We start from the raw sequence: 17,649 nt of genomic DNA, 5'->3' as shown, positions 1-17,649 counted from the left end.
GGACCACTGAAAGGACTAAAGAGAAGCATCTAATCTGCTGTTTATTTTCTGGTGATATTCATTTATTTCACTTCCTGCTGTAAAAGACTTGGGAAAAAAAACCCAGCCATGTTTTAATATAATTTTTTCCCCAGCTCAAGCAATTTCCACCAGTTTTAACTTAGATTTATCTATCACATGCCAAGCATCATTTCATTAAAATGTTGTGTTCTGAGGATGACTCATCAGTCAAATAACATTTCTGTAAAATATCTGCAGAACTGAGTGATGCCAGGCTGCAGAATACACTGCTAGCTGTTAAGAGCAGTAATAATTCTAGTTGCCATTTTTGATGATAGGAAAAATAGGTAGCCATAATTTGGGAGTTATTATCATTGATGTTTTTGTTAAGCAGGACCTTCTGTTTACTACTCAGAATCTGAACACAAGTACATCATTATCCATTTCTCTCAGTAGATCTGTTTTCATGCTTGTAAGTGCATTCTGATCCATTCTGATCATCAAATGGCACTCAGCATACAGCAAGAAGGTGACTTTGGTGTTATGTAATAGGACATCTGTTGGTAATATGTTTTAAAGCCAGTTTGTGGCAAAGAGAAGAACTCTTGAGACAGGCAATACTTCTTCTATGGTGCTAGCAACTTAGATTTGCTGCATTTTCCAGAAAAGTCAAACTGACATCATCCTATAATACCTCTACTATCTTGAAAGTTCAATTGCAAGGTCCTTTTTACAAGGCCTGAACATAGACGTTAAATGTCCTTAAATCTTCAAGGGCAATATAAATGCCAAGCCCCTCAGAAAACTCTGGAAAAAGTGAGCCAGTCCTCCTGGACTCATTTTTATAATTTTTTTTTCTTTCCTTGTTATTTTTTGTTATTAGGAATTATAGGAAATAACTGTCCTTGTTATTTTTTGTTATTTTCCTTAAAGCAAAACAACTTAATAGCTGTAACAAATGCAAAAGGAGGAGCAAGAGTAGTGCTGCAAGCTTCCTTCATTGAAGCATGTTTTCCAGGTCTCTGTCTCATAAAAGAGTCATGGAATATCTCTACAATGCCAGCATTGCTTCATTATTTTTGTTTTGTTTAAATGACGGAACATACATCAATCCAGCAGCAAGAAAGAAAATCCTCTTTCTCCTCTGACGTGTGGGTATATGCAATGAAATAGCTTACATTTTGGCTAACAGATCAAAATTTTATCATTAGCACTGTCATAGTGAGACAAAATATCACTTTGTTGATCAAAGGCTAGAGAATATTACTACTTTGGACAACATGGAACAGAAAATATTTCAAACTAATTCATGTCTACTGTTAAGAAGATACTAATTTATTCAAATGAGGTTAAAAAAAAAAAAAAAAAGAGACAAGAGACCCAAATATGACTAAAGTAACTACATGATTTCTTTAAAGCCATAAACTTTAGGCAACATGCAGCACAAATACAATTAATAGCTCATTAAGAAACATTAATTTCTTCCCAGGGACAATTTCAACAAAGATGAAAAGCATTAGTCTCAAGTCTGATTTTAAAGCCTTTGCCTAAAAACTGGGTGCGGGTTCCCCCCCCCCCAGGCATTTCCACAGAAAGCATTCCTTTTTGTGGGAAAAGGCATTTTAATTTTAAAAAAAAAAAAAAAAAATCAAAATATTATTTTATTACCACCATGCTAACTTATTTTTTTCCAATGAAGTGGTACTTTTAATGCTGTATATTTATGCTGTATTACTTCTAAACAGCTTGACATTCTTACAGTGAAATAAAAAGAAATCAGTCAGTCAAAGGACATACTTGTTTGCAATAAAGAGGAAAGAATCTATGGACCAGTTTAGAAAGAAACTAATCCAAGAGTAGGTTCACAACCCTGTAGAATATTAACAAGACTTTTTTGAAACTGTAGTAAGTCTATCACACTTTTAAAAACAAAACCAGAACACCACCACAAAAAGAAAAAAAACCCACTCCTTTCCTGTATCTCAAAACCTAAGCTTTTAGAAAATAACTGAAACATTTACTTTCAACCTGTAAGCCATCTTTAATGGATACCCTAAATCAAGACATAAGATGCCACATGATTCATATCCATCTTCATGAACTAGAAATAGAATATCTTTCATATCAGATAGGATAAAAAGTTCTTGCACTGTTTCGGTGTTGGAGAACACTACAAAGTTGAATACATCTTGTTCTGCAGCTGGAGTTTAATTAGGTTAAATAAAGTTTATTTCCTTGTTTTGTTTATTGGACAAGGAGCTGAGTTACAACTTCTCTTATAGCAATACAGCCACTCACAATCCACAGAAGGGATCACCTTAGACAGCAGGTGTTCCCCCATACCTGTTCCTTGTTACTTGATTGCCAAGCAAGGTATCTAGATCAGATAACTAAGGTAAAACACTCCCTAGTCTCTGTGTCCGTCTGTCCTTCCCTAATGATGGCACTGCCTCACAGAGAGATTAATGATCGTGCTTACTGCTTTGATCAACAAAGCATGCTCCTCTCCCTCAGGCAGCAGAGGCTCAAACAGCTCAGTTTAGTTTCTGCTATTGACTTAGAGAAGGAGCATTATATAGGCATCAGAGCACAAGAATAAGACTTCCTTAAGACAGAGCTTACAACTAGAAGAGAGAAGAAAAGAGGTCAAAGCTTCTGCAGATTTTAGACAGGAATTTAGGGAGCACTGAAATTTGATGCTGCAGTAGGAAAATATACAAAACCCTTGTTAAATGGGACTATCTCAAGAAGCGCTGAGGAAAAAAATTTATCCCTACAACAGAGAAAAGCTTTACTGAGGTCTACAGGCAACAGCACAACCCCCCAAAGTAGTTATAGAGGTATAAAGAGTGTTCATGGGAAAAGATCAGGAATTCCTAGAGCAAGACTCTCATTAAAGAAAGGAAGAAAAAAAAAAAAATCCCACTTTTGTTAATAAACAGGAGAGCAATTAAGAAGCACCAGCTTCAACAATTAGAGAGGTGGCATCAAGATCAGAGGAGAGAAAAGATCCTCTTATGGACCATACAGGTGCACATTATGCCAAGATTCAGTCCAGACTGGAATATTCAGAGCAACAAAGCAGCGAAGTTTGCTTGAAATTTGTTTGAATCCTCCAGTGAGCATAACTATTTGAACAGAGCTAGAAGGGTTTTGCCTTGACTATACTGGGTGGGGGAAAAGAAGGGCAGGGTTTGGTTGTTTTTTGGGGTTTTTTTTTGAGGGGGAAGGAGAGAGCATGCTATTTTATGACAGCGATCATGGCATACTGGAAAAACCCTACTAACTGCAACTGCTATTGCTCTTGGCAAATCCATCATACTGGCATGAACAGAATCTTTTATGCATTATTTACTATTGTCCATCAATGCCACTAGGTGGATAGGTTTCAAAAAATTGTGGAACAGCAGAGAGTAAAATTCTTAAGCAACAATTCTTAAGACTGGCACAGCCTTGTTAACCTGAATGGACCATACTGATCTTAAACCAGTGGACATGTTCCCCCTGTGTTTGTGAGCTTTCATGGAGGGCTGGAAGGAACACCAGCAGAAACATCCCAAATTGGAGATGATATAGTAAGTATTTCAGACCAATTATACTACTCAGTATTCTGACATATTTGTGGACACTATTCTGAAAGTACTCATTAAGAACAACGGGGATGAGTGGCACCAACTCATGATCCAGCCTCAGCCACCACTTACAGAGAAACACTGTATTACCCAAAGGGGCACATCTTCGGGGGGGTCAGAATTTTTTTTTTTTATATACCTTTTTTTAATTCTAATGTTAACAATGAAGGTTTCCATCACCTACCATAGAAGGCTTGATAGCCTCACATATGTAAGAAACCATGAATTCAACTATTTCCTATTACATAAATAAATCTTTGACCATAACCCACTTATTATAGGAATGATACTCCAAACAAGATTAACATATGGTATAGTAGTATTGTTAAATGTTAAGTAATTCTCTATAGAGAAGAGAGTTGTGACACCTAAAGTCTTACCTAAGTTTTAGAATTGGCAAAGAAATCATGCTTAGAGTTTCTGTTTTCAGTTTCCCTTCAAAAAGATGACGATGTCCCTTAAAATCCTTGATCCACTCCTCTCTCTCCTTCCCTTTGTCCACTTCCCCCACCCCTACCATTAAAATTCCCCCAATGTTTTAGGAGTTTTAATGAGTTCCAGTTAGGCAGCTAAATCAGATAAAACCTAACTATAGCAATTACTATGCCAAGTGGAGACAAATTAAAAAAAAACCAAAACAAAACAGGGAAAACCTCTCAAACTCTGCAACTACAATTATCTCTCTACTTTCATTCATGAAAGATAAGAACCACTGAAGTTGCTGTGAATGCCACCTTCTAACTTGTGTCACTGGCACTAGAAATCTAGAACCCCTACTGAAATTTTGCTAGATGCCATTGCCAAAAGCTGCATTTTTTTCTTCCTGCTAGATAAATATCTAGCAGAGCTGAAAGAGAATACAGATGGAGGCTAAAGGAGGCTTAACACCACTAATTCATGCATCACTGCCATTGGACTTTGCTGAGCACTTCACTAGACTGCTTTCTTTCCAGTAGGCTAACACAATGAATCTGTATCAGAGACCAATAATTTCATTAACTGGTTGAAGCTTGGTTGGATTGGAACATGAAAGATTTGGCAAGACTGTAAAGTAGAGGGTGCATATTTACACAGTTTTCTGAGTGAAGCAGAGTTCATTCATGAAGAAACTTAATGGACAGTAAATTTTATTGCATCTAATAAAGAAAAAAATTTTTCCAAACATATGTAGCTGACAGCTCAAGTATGAAGAAAGGGATTCTGCAATCACTAAGCTGCAAAATTACTATTCAGGAATCTAAGGTTGCATGTTTGTCCTTCACTGGTTACACGTCTTCATCTTATAGCACTATCTTTCCCAGAGGGCAGTCTCCACTAACCACACGTAAACATGAAATCCATGTACACTGGCTGTAAACGTTGCTGATTTTCTCTCCTAGTTGCAGCTGGAAATAGAAAGTTTTCTTATTTCAGATTAATAGGATTGTCGGACAGTTAGAGAATTACAATATTGTTAAACCTGAGATTGCCCAGAAACACCAAGAACCTATTTTAATGGAATGCCCTTTCAGATCAAGCCTATAGTGTCATACATGGAAACCATGACTCTTACCTTTTTACGTACTATGTTTCTTTTGTGACACTAAAGTATGCTTTCTGTGGCTAGTACTCCCCCTCAAACAAACAACCAAAAAAAAAAAACCATTTACAAAACTTGCAAGAAATTACAACAGGAAAAATGTATGACTACATCAAAGTTACAAAATGAAAAGTAGCTTCTCCTAGCTTTTGTTGTATTTGGTATTCTACACATTCATGCAACAAAGCACCCATTTTTACTTTTGTTTGCCATAAAGAATATTTGTGTTTTGAGTGCTCATGTACACTGTAGAACAGGTCCAAAGGATACAGAGTACCCAGCTCTTTGTTCCTTGAACTAATTTTATGCACACAGTAAGGACTGATCCTAACTGACAAATCAGCATAGGTCAACTTAGTTTTCTTTACTTGCAACAGAAACTTCACCCTTCTTATTTAAAAGAAATAGGAAAATGAACATGTCACTCAAATTAGATTTCACTCAAGTTAGGTTTCTCTCAATACTGATTTTAAGACTCCCCCCTGCTCTTCCCTCTACAGTTTGTTTTTGACAGGCATCATAGGCAAAACAACCCAGAAGACTGTTAATAAGAATCTCAGGTTTACCAAAAAAAAATTTACACTTTTTTCCATATTGTGCAGTCACTATGATACAGAGATGACCCGTAATAACACAAGCAAAAATTGCAAAGGGACTTCTCTCTGTAAGAGAAAATTTCCTGTTGTGCAGGAGAAGACTTCAGTAGCGCCAGTTAACATACGGGTGCTCATCATAGACCCACAACACAGACTCCTGTTACTTGCATGTGCATGCACATGCATTCACGTACATTTCAATTACTTCAGCGCTGCTGTAGCCAGAGCATACAGGAAAGGCTGACCTATTACTATGTGTTGGATCTGAGACAGAACCAACAGAGACAGGTTGCTTTATGTTTTCATCCTACAACAAAGTAAGAATTTTCAGATACTATGGCTTAACAGCTAAAGTCTGATGAGCACATTTTAACATGAGCTGCTGAAAGCCATCCTTTCTTTCAGGATTTTTAACTTTGCAGGTGTTGTCTTTTCACCATTGCATATGCAGTTCTAGACAGAAAAAGAACAAACAAAAACTAGCCACAAAGTTCACTTGAATACTGAGAAGCTGATGAAGCATGAGTCAGTATCATGAAGTTCCAAACAGTTGGCAAGAACATTATTTAATAATATTTTTTAAAAAGAAAACTTTATACATTGCTTAAAGTCAATGGCATATACTATGTTTTGAAATTTTCCCAGTAGAATCAATTGCTTTTAATATAGCTAAGCCTGTCCTCAATATTATGCTTTAAAAAATCATCTCATCAAGAGAGTCCAAGTGTTTTCCAGGAAAAAAGTCCCCTGAAAGTCTTGGGTTCCTGGCCTCCTAAGAGCTTGAAGCTTATAGCAACGTTTGCAGTTGGATCCAGCATCAGTAGAAGCACGCCACTAGTCTTGGTGAATGACTTGTAAAAGTACTGATCACCATGTGGAATGTTTGTTCATTGTCAACTAAGTTCTCATTAAAGTAATTTCAGGATTTGACTGGTTAGTGTTGTCATTAAGACTTTAGCAAAAAATTGACTTTTCTTCTGTAAATTTTAATAGAAAAAGTCTTTGAAATACCTTCCTTGCACACAATAATGGGATAGAACAGCATGACTTCCCTGCCTTCTAGGATCTGATTTTGTGTTCATGTATCTAAGGGAATCTGATCCTAGCCATCAAGACTTAGTTTTCATTTGAGAAGCTGCCAAAGAAAAACTAGCTTACAGAAAATATTTTTAATTTATCCTTTGAAATAAAATTAAAAAACCAAACCAAAACAAAAGCTCAGTTAAGCCCAGGATGGCATTAACCATATAAATATACTACAGGTAACACAGCATGCTTGTAAAGCAGAAGTGTGTGCCCACCACTTGGGCTGATGACTGCTCTTACCATCAGTTCCCGTCTGCTTTCTGTTACCACATTATGCTACGCTGAGTGCAGACCTGTGTTATACATCTGTTCAACTGCAGGAGAACCACGGCAGCATACTGGGAGCTTTGGGCAAGGGAGCCAGCATCTTGGGAGATGAACAGGTCCCTCATTCATCCAACTTCCAATGCTTGATGAATCAAATCTTCAAACGTTGCCTCATCAACACATTTCTCATGCCAATGCCTTTAGTTATTCCCTACTAGCGTTCAGAGTCCAGATCAATGTATATACCTGTTTTTTGTCATAAAGAGGATGTTACCACACCAGTCTTTAGAAAGGCAAGAGACAGAACATGCCCCTGCTTCCCAAAGACTTCTATCCCCAAGAACCATCCCTGCAGTGTTGTGCTGCTGCTTCACATAGAAGGTTTCAGGGAAGTTGAACCCTTTGCAAGATAGCCATAGCTGACAATTATAAAATCAACATCGGCTCCTCCCTCATCCTTCCCTCCCATTCCAAATTATTCAGCTGGAATACTTAGGTGTCATGGTTTGACCCCAGCCAGCAACTAAGCACCACGCATCTGCTTACCCCTCCCCGCCCCCATGGGATGGGGAGGAGGATCAGGAAAACAAGTAAAACTCATGGGTTGAGATAAGAACAGTTTAATGACTGAAGTAAAATAAAATATACTACTAACTAATAATAATAAAAATATAATAATAATTGTAATGAAAAGGAATATAACAAAAAAAAAAGAGAAATAAAACCCAAGAAAAGACAGGTGATGCACAACGCAATTGCTCACCACCCACTGACTGATGCCCAAGCAGCGATCCACCCCTCCCGGCCAACTCCCCCCTGTTTATATACTGGGCATGACGTTCCATGGTATGGAATATCCCTTTAGCTAGTTCGGGTCAGCTGCCCTGGCTGTGCTCCCTCCCAGCTTCTTGCACACCTGCTTGCTGGCAGAGCATGGGAAAATGAAAAATCCTTATCCTAAGTTAAGCGCTACTTAGCGACAGTTAAAACATCGGAGTGTTATCAACATCATTCTCACACTAAATCCAAAACACAGCACTGTACCAGCTACTAAAAAGAAAGTTTACTCTGTCCCAGCCGAAACCAGGACACTAGGTTTTGACATTATGATATGACGATGACTGAAGTCTATGCGTGTACCTTCATTCATCATCAGGCAACACACAATGAATTCACTGTGGTGAACACAAGATGCACCTAAGATACATCTATGGTTTAAGACAGTGAAGCAGTTTCACTTCCTCCAGGCTGGGAAAGTCTTATGAAAAGATTTTGCCTTTGAAACCAGTAAACGTGAAAAAATGACTATTTAACAGCCAATAATTAAAAGACAATTACACACTGACAAGCAAGATGATAGCATTTCATTGACGGTTTTACACAAAAATGAAGACAGAAACCCAAAGAATTTCTCCATTATTATTTTAGTGGTAGACTCAGCACCCTTTTATTAACAGACTTTTTCTTCAGTAGATATTAAATGTGATAAATGTCATGTTCTCAAGTTACTGAAGGCTGCTTTTCTATCTCTTGCAGATTAAGTTCAACGGATTGTTGGGCAGATGGTGAGAAAGAGGATGTGTAATGTGTTCTCGATCTGACTGACACAGATTATACTCTTCAAGCAGTAATTGAAGCACTTTCATATACCATTTCTTCATCCAGGGCCATCAGACAAGGAAGGTTCCTTAGTTACATTGATGCTGCCTCCCTAGTAAACTGTATTTCAATTATTATGCAAGTCACAGAAGTCTATTTTAAGATTCTTTGCTTTTATTACAGTACATATGGAGGAGGTTCTCTCCTGACATTTGAATAATCTGTCTTCACCTAGCAGGTGTGTTTTCCTTTCAGAATTTTTTTTAATATCCTCCTGAAAAATAATCAGGAGAATTGGAAGAGAATGAACCAGAATTATGCTGATGGACATATGCGCTATGTTTAACAGTGCCCAAGAATGGTGCCATACTAAAAAAAAAGAGCATTAAAACCACACTGATGGCAGAGTAAGCAAATCAAGTGAGAACATCCACGCATTTCATTTTCAGGTCAGCACACAGCTCCCATACTCCGCTCCTTCTTGTGCTAATGGTAATAGTCCAAGAGTTGAAGCAACCTTGGTATCATTCACCACTCCAGCTAGAACCCAGCTTCTGGTTGCAGAGATCTCTTCAAGCCAGAATAACGGAGGTGCATGACTTCACTGCCTCAGAGGAACACGGTTACTATCAGACAGATATTCCTCCTTCAGACATGCAGTGAAATGGACCCTATCACAGGCAGCTAATGTGCATTCTTCAGGATCTTAGAAGCATTTGGCATTTTTTTCTGGCAAGCATCTCAGAAGTCAGTGAACAGGTCCCAGCTGAGGAAATGTTTCAAGAAGCAAGCAACAGATGTAGCCCACATACTGATAGAGCACACTTGACTGTTACTAATGAGTTGTGAGGTTTCTTGTTCAAAATACAACTCATTATGTCGTCCTTCTGCAAGTCCTCTGCAACTGGACGGTTCAGACTGACAAATAGAAAGTAGAAAAAAGAAAGACGAGCTTAGAAAGCTCTGTAGAAAGATGAGCTTAGCTGGGGTAAGGGAATATACCACCGTTTTACATGAATCTAAGCCCACTTGATGAGATTCCTTTCAAATAATCTCACATTCAGCTTTCATGACAGCCTGTGACCTCCAGGCCTTGCATCAGTAGGTGGTTCAAGTAGGCTGAATAAGGAGAAAAATCCATAAATGATTTGATTTTTCTAGCTCAGAGCTTTGGCCATGTGCCCAGTGAGCTCTCAATTATTTTAAGTCATTCAGTTACAGCAATGAAAATATCTCCTCATTAATGAGATAAGAACTAGATGTTTCAGTGCCAGTTTACAGTGTTAGGAAGGACAGAGTATCACCAATTTGCTGACAGAAGAAACACTGGAAATCGACCTCTGCCCCTCCTCTGAACATGATCAAGATGATCTCATCAATGCCCAAAGCCATGAGACCAAGCAGACTGCATTAGTACAAGAATATTTGGGCTCAAAAATATTTACTTCCTGAACCAGTGGAGGACTTGATCATACCTATACTACTAGCCAAACTCAGGTGAGAGGATTCCTTCCTTCAAGACAAGGACACTATACACATGGTGACCATCATTATCAGCAGCACTAACACAGATGGTGGTCAGGTTACTAAGAACTTGGGCAACAGCAGGAACCTCTCACAGGGAATCTTGGAATTTTTTCGTGCTCGGTATTTTCTACCAGTGTTGGGGGGTTAAAAATCTGTAGACATCTTGCATACTGTAGACCTTCCTGCTTCTCTCAACTTTGCACTGTCTACCTTTGCAAGACAACCATTGTGCCTTTTCTACAATCTCCGCCTCTCTATTTCGTGCCAAATTTCAAGTGACTGAAAGGCTTGCTTCTATCTCAGTGCCACATATATTCATTTGATGCCAGTGGCAGCATGGACTTCTTTCTCTTCAAGTTTGGGCACATCTTATCTGGTAAGTGATTGTAGCAGCAGGACCCTAAAATTAGCCTCCTTCCAGAGATGATCTTAGGCTATTTCTAGATGTAATGTTTGACACTTGTGCCTCATAACTTGCACGACTTGATCAGTATGCCTGTTGCCTTCTATTTCACAGGTATGTGCAATCATGTAATCACAAAAGCATGCCCATCTTTTAAGGGGATGAAGCCAACACAGAATGAACAGGCCACAAAACTTGCATATTTCAGTGCTCAAGGAAAGGCAAAGCCAGACAATTATTTAGGCCAGACAAGAATACAATGACTCAAAGTTCTGAAGATGTAAGAAGTTTTATGGTATGGTTTAGCTACAACTAAGAACTAAGGACCTGAACACTCACCGGATTTTCATTACTGTGGGATATTATCAGCTGAAATAGATGAGGAAAATAGCGGGTGCATTCTTTATACAGAGTCATTAGCTGACACAAAGGTAAAAACAAAACTGCAGCTGAAACTGCTATTTGAACGGTTAGCACTGGTTACGTAAAACATGCAGGCACCTGTAAGGGGGTCTATTTTAAGAATGCTTGCTTTAAGAGTGAAGATTTCTAACCGTGATGTTATCTATGCTTTCAGACAACTGCAGTTTCCTTTCATGAAGAAAAGCTTCCCTTCACCTCCTGCTAGAAAGATCCCCAAAGATATGTTAATTTTTCTTTAATGTGGTATCTATTCTATCACCACAGCTGTCTTACCTGCTTTTTCCTCAAGGACTGATGCAGTTTCAAATACTTCTCTGCATCCCATGATAGATTTTATTAATGACATCAAACACTGTTTCATGCTTTGCCTTGTTATTAAGTTCTGTGGTGGTAGCGGATATTGCAGTCCTTTGTGTAAGTTCTGTAATTTTTCTGAGTTTTGATAAGGCCATTAATCACAACATGACTATGCTAATCCAGACTATACCGGTGTCCAAGACAATGCTAACAATAACCGCTCTTTAATAACCATTCTCCTTTGCTTAAGACTTACCTGTACAGATTTTCTCTGCTTAGGTAGTAGCCTTTTTTAACAAATACAGGAGAAGATGAGGACTAAAGTGACACGATTGTCTTTCAGTGGAGTTTCTTCTGAAGAGTCAGAATAGGGCTGACCTTATGAGCTCAGCATCTTATTATGTCCTAATTGACCTCACCTCCTAGTGACTTCACTGGTGGTTGAAAATATTCAACATCTGGCAATACTTGGACTTAAATGATGCAAAGCACTTGAAAATTCACAAATGAGAAGGAATGTAGATAGTACTGAATTCTTTGCTCCTCCGTATGGTAGCCTGACACTGCAAACCTTCTGCTGACTGCAAGTATTTGTGCTCCTTGCATTTGCTAACCAAAATGCTAGCTTCTGAAAGGTCAACACCTACAGAAATCACCTTGCCAAAGAGCACAATTGAGCAGCATTTGGCAGGCTGCTCTTCTCATTTCATGTTTTGCTTTTCATTTATCTCTTAAAAGTTTTTTGGTTTTGCACTATTCCAGTTGGGTACTGAGTACTATCAAGAAGTACATTTCAAAATTATGTATTTTAGTATTATTTCGTTCTGCACCTCACCACCCACAGAGGTCACGTACATGCCTGTATGCACATCCATATATAAAGCACAGGCACTGTGTTACATATGACCCTCAAAAAAAAAATGAGGAATGTAGTATTGGGAAAGAAAACACAGACTGAATCCATTTCCTTCTTGCAGCCAAGGTTTGCTTCCTTTGTAGCACCTATAGCCACCTACTTTATTTTAGATGCCTGAAGTACAGAGGTTACTTATCTCTAGATAAAGTGCACTCAGCACTTCAGAGGATTAAAACCCAGCAGGTGTTAACTGCAGCAGGGTACAAAAGGAGCCCCTTGCACCTGCATACAGCCAGCCTACTACAGGAGATCATCTATGAGTAAGGCAGCAGAACTCCTGGGAATCTGACTCCTTTCCTAAGCCCACTAAGTGTTCAGACACAGTGTCTCTGAACAACCCAGGTCCAAACAAGTCTTTGTTTGACTTAGTACCTGTCCTCTACAGCAGCCAACAGCAAATAGCCCAGAAAGAGCATATATGGAGCACGCAACAGACTATTTTTTTTCTCCAAAATATTCTTCCAGCCTCCAGAGGTTTACAGTAGGCAGAGTTCCTGAGTCATAGGTAGTGCTCTGGTGTCCTACAGCCCTGACTGAATCTCCCAGAAATACAGGAAATTATTAAAGTAACATGGAATGTAGAGAAGGCCCAACCCTTGACAGATGAGTTCAATGCATATGCACAGAGTAGCTTCCCTCCTTAGTTCTGTTTCTTTCTCCCAAACTTCCACCATCTGATGCATATAGTTGTATTAGAGGACAGTCAGCAAGCATTCTTTATCGACCACCTCAGTCGCCTCTCTTCCATCTTAGTCTGATTATCCCTTGTTCAGAGGACAATGTTTAGGGCAGATACGCATGTCAACGCAGGAACTGCCTACTCCAGGCTATGCATGTCAGCTCTTTTTCTAGAACTGACACCTGTCTAACCCAAAAAGAAGTGAGCTCAGGAGGATTTCTGGCAGACAGTTCAGCTCTCCGAGTCAATTCACTGCAGAGTCAGCCATGCATTAGAGTCACTGCAAAGGAAAGGGTGAGACTGTATAGTGACGAGCAGTGACAAAGCCACAGCAGTAAAAAGCTCAGCTTCTGTAGAACTGTGAGAACTTGACTGCTCTGTAACCTGGCTACTTCTTCATATACTAGGCATGAGGAAAACAAGCTCCCCCCATCAGGGGGTGAGTGTAAATTACATGGCAATCTCAGGTACTAGCTTACAAATAAAGCTACGGTTGACCTTTTTGGGTGTTAAAAGGTGTGGTTTTGCAGGTACAGTGTCAGCTACAGGTTTACAGCTAGACAAGAAGTGCATTCATGTCCTCATTTCGGCTGGGACAGAGTAAACTCCCTTCTTAGTAGCTGGTACAGTGCTGTGTTTTGGATTTAGTGTGAGAATGATGTTGATAACACTCTGATGTTTTAGTTGTTGCTAAGTAGCGCTTATCTTAAGCCAAGGATTCTTCAGTTTCCCATGCTCTGCCAGAAAGCAGGCGTACAAGAAGCTGGGAGGGAGCACAACCGGGGCAGCTGACCCGAACTAGCCAAAGGGATATTCCATACCATGGAACGTCATGCCCAGTATATAAACAGGGCGGAGCTGGCCGGGAGGCGCAGATCGTGGCTCTGGCATCGGTCAGCAGGTGGTGAGCAACTGCATTGTGCATCACTGTTGTTTTCTTTTTTCCCCTCTTCTTTTTTTTGTTATATTCCTTTTCATTACTATTATTATTACATTTCATTATTATTATTGTTAGTATTATATTTTACTTTAGTTATTAAACTGTTCTTATCTCAACCCATGAGTTCTACCTTCTTTCCTGATTCTCCTCCCCATCCCACTGGGAGCAGCAGGGAGTGAGAGAGCAGCTGCGTGGTACTTGGCTGCTGACTGGGGTTAAACCACAACAACTTATGATGTACATTTATCGCATAAGTCTGTAACAGTCAAGTGATTTCAGTGCTCTCTTATGGAGTAAGTATTACAGCTTACTGTGCTTGGGAACAGGCAATACAATTTCCCAAGTTTAAATAAACTCTATTAGTTACCCCACATTTAATTTTTCTTCAAGGAGCTCCCTAATACCAGCTCATTTTAGAAGTCTCCAGATAGCCAGCTTTGGTTTTATGGAGGGGAGGAAGAAAACATGTTTATTTTGCTTCAGTGTACAAAGCTTACTATTAAATTGCTTTTTAACAATTAATAGCATTCACACATAATGTACCTGGTGTTTCATAGTACAACAGTTAAAACATAGATCCTTCTCTGGCTCTCTTATGGCTGTGATTCTGTTCTCAGGCAGCCCAAAGTACATTATAACTGTGTGACTGGAAACAGGATTAGGTGTTCTGCCCATAAAAGAGTAAAAGTATGTCCTTCCTGCAGCATTTCATGAAGCTAACTCTCTGGTAAAGTGTAAGTAATATTATGATAGACTTAAGTTACACTAAAAGTAGGTGATCCAAAAGACAGGGACAGAAGTCACCTGGACCTAGATGCCAAAGGACTGGGCATAACACACCAGGGAAGGACTCAGATCCAAACATCCCTATTCTTTGTGTGAAACTTCAGTACAACTATTAGAACACAAGCCCATATCTAATTGGATACAGTAACAGGAAAACCAACTTAAAAGATGGTATGTGCAAATCTCCCAGAAATACAGGAAATCATTACAGTAACCTAGAATGTAGAGAAGAGCCAACTCTTGACAACTGCTAGGTTAACCAGAATCAAGATGTGCTCCATATTGTTATTCCTCTGGAATGTTAACCTTGCTAAGCATTCATACATTTTGGAAATCTGCCCATCAGTTATGCAGTTCATGCTTTCATAACAGCAACAACATCTAAAAAAAGGGAGAGAAAGAAAACCCTGAGCATATCCTTTTATTTAGAGCAGTGTAAGTGGTTATGATAGCAGAGTACTCTTTGTGGAAGTCAAATCACCAAAAAGCTACACAGAATCAGAGATTACCATGACCAATCCTCCTCTCACTTCCCTTTCAGAATAATAAAACGTGCTATTTAGAACCATTTCTTAAATTTGGAAAAAGGGAAGGGTAAGAACAAACCTCAGAAACCTTTTCAGCCCTGAGACCCCATTCCCAAGTACCCACACAATCTATGAATAAAACCAAGAGAATCATGCAGTGACAGAACACGCAAGTCTTAGAACATACTTTTGTGAAAATGAGCCAGATTTATTCGAACATAAGCTAGAATTAGAAAAATAGCAGATGGCCAATTGCAGCACCACTGAAATTCCAACAGCTTGTTTTGAAATGTTGAGTTAATTCTTAAAATAAGGTTTTAGAGTTAGAATAGACTCTCTAGGGATGACAGGAAACTCGGTTCAGACACAGCAACTCAGATTATTTTCAAAAATTGACTGGACACCATTAGCTAACCGCATTTTTTGGCATTTTCCTCACATCAGAAGGCTGTTTTAGGTGTTTCTCCGGCAGTCATAACTGAAGATTTTAAGCTATCCTCACTTTAGACTAGTTTCTCCTGCCAGGCTTGAAAGAACTGCTCACATCCTCCTCCCCAGCCTTACCATCCAGCTCTGAAGTTGGTTTTACTTCAGATGTAATAATTTCATAGCCTCATTGCCACCCTGCTGTGGGTCCCTACATTTGGCAGCAAGATCCTTCATAAAGACTCAGGCATAATATTAATATGTCTTCTAGGCCATACCTACCTTAATGAAGATGATAAGGACAGGAACAGAACTACTACAGACGGACAAACCTGGTTTTAGTGTCCTTGGTAAAGACTGAATTCAGCCAGTTACCTACAGGCTTCCCGCTTAGGCTGAACCACCTATTCAAACTGTCCACCGAAAGTTTCTTCTCTTTCTTGTAAGAAACCTTTTTTGGGGGCGAGGGGAAGAACCTAACCTCCACACCTAGCTTTCTCCTCTCTCAAGCCTCTTAAAGAATTAAAAGTAAACAGGATAGAAGTTCTTTTCTCCCCCAGGAAACACTTTTCCTCAGGTACTACCACCAGACAAATTCAAGATACTCCAAAAAACCATCCTGGGCTTGTTGATATTATCATGTCTTTGTGTAAGAACAAACAACACAGGAAAGCCTTGCTTTAAAGCTGTGATCAAGTGCTTTTCCTTACTCTTACAAATTGAAGTGTTTATGTTGTCAATCCCTTCAAAAGAAGCTTGCTTACAGCTTTAAGGCAAAGGGGCATTAAAAATGGAAGCTGAACCCAGAATCCCGGACTAGAAACCACACGCAGCATTTAGAGTTTAACGTGGGTTGTGCTCATACACAGTGCAAAACTACTGTTTCAAGTGCTCAGGGACTTAGGAAGTTCAGAATGCAGCGCTAGTTCCTCCCGCCGACGGCAGCCCGGAGCTACCGCACCTGCTTCCCCGGTCGAAGAGAACCCAGGCGCTCCCTGAGGCGACAGCGCGAGGCGGGGCGGCCGCCCGCCGTCGCCATCTTGCGGCCCTCGTCCGGATTTACCGGCGTCGGTATGAGGGACTGTTGCTAGCGGCAGCCTTCCCGCAGAGCTCCAGGCGCGCAGGCCGGGGTGCCCGGACCCCGCAGAAGGCTGCCGGCCCCCCTCTGAAAGCAGGCCAAGCAGGCACGACGCCTGGGGAGGTTGCAACAGCGAGGGCAGCAGAGCGCTCCTGCGTCCTCTGGGCGCCTTGCTCCCCAGCCAGGCAGCGGTGGGGCTGAGCTGCCTGCCCAACCGTACAGGAGAAAGCCTCACCCCGCTGCCCTTCACCCATTACACAAAGAGAAGTCCTGACCACAAAAGCAGTATCAAAATGTAAAAGCAAAACACTCCACTTTCACTCTAGAGATTAAAAGAGGGTTGATCATACTGCCCCCCATAATTTAGCCTCATCACCTACCAGCAACTTCTCTGGGTAGCACAGCTGCTTTCTCTCCTCTGAAATCACGTGACTCCATCTTTCTGGGTCAAAAATGTCCTGGAGCTCCAGGCAAAGCAGCAAGACCTCAACAACTGTCTTTTTCAAGACCACGCTTCCTTTTGGAGCAAAAGCAACAGAGCTCTTCCTCACGCGTTGCCTTGTGACAGGTGCAGGGACAGCCCTGAAAGTTCTGGCAGCATGGGGCCAGGTTGGTCCGGCCATTAGCCCAGCTGCCGGCCGCTCCCCGTGGAGGCTCAGCTGGGCTCCCCTGCACACAGGTGCATGCATTTTGCTGGATATCCCTCAGCAAACACGAAGCACACACTTTAACTTAACTGCAGGTGAATACAAAGCAAAAATAAAGTTGTTTTTTCTCTAGGGCAGTTGTTGAAGTCAGGGTCTTGAGCACTCCACAACATGGTCCTGTAGGGACAATAGAGTTTGTCTGTATAGGCTAAGTGTCATTAACATGGTAATATTGCTTGTT

At 40.3% G+C, this 17,649-nt stretch overlaps 1 protein-coding gene across 1 annotated transcript in view; it reads right to left on the bottom strand.

Annotated features, from left to right (window-relative positions):
* GALNT18 (polypeptide N-acetylgalactosaminyltransferase 18) overlaps positions 1 to 17,288 on the bottom strand; it is a 279,752-nt gene extending 262,464 nt beyond the window's left edge. Inside the window, exon 1 of the mRNA XM_050898158.1 lies at positions 17,142 to 17,288. Coding sequence (XP_050754115.1) covers positions 17,142 to 17,199 — 58 coding nt within the window. The 5' untranslated portion in view covers positions 17,200 to 17,288. The remainder of the gene's footprint in view (positions 1 to 17,141) is intronic.
* Between the last annotated feature and the right edge of the window lie 361 nt (positions 17,289 to 17,649).

The sequence above is a fragment of the Gymnogyps californianus genome, chromosome 5 (assembly GCF_018139145.2).
Source record: "Gymnogyps californianus isolate 813 chromosome 5, ASM1813914v2, whole genome shotgun sequence".
NCBI classification, from domain to species: domain Eukaryota; kingdom Metazoa; phylum Chordata; class Aves; order Accipitriformes; family Cathartidae; genus Gymnogyps; species Gymnogyps californianus.
Note: the sequence above shows the minus strand (reverse complement) of the source record. Positions and strands in the feature narration are given on the sequence as shown.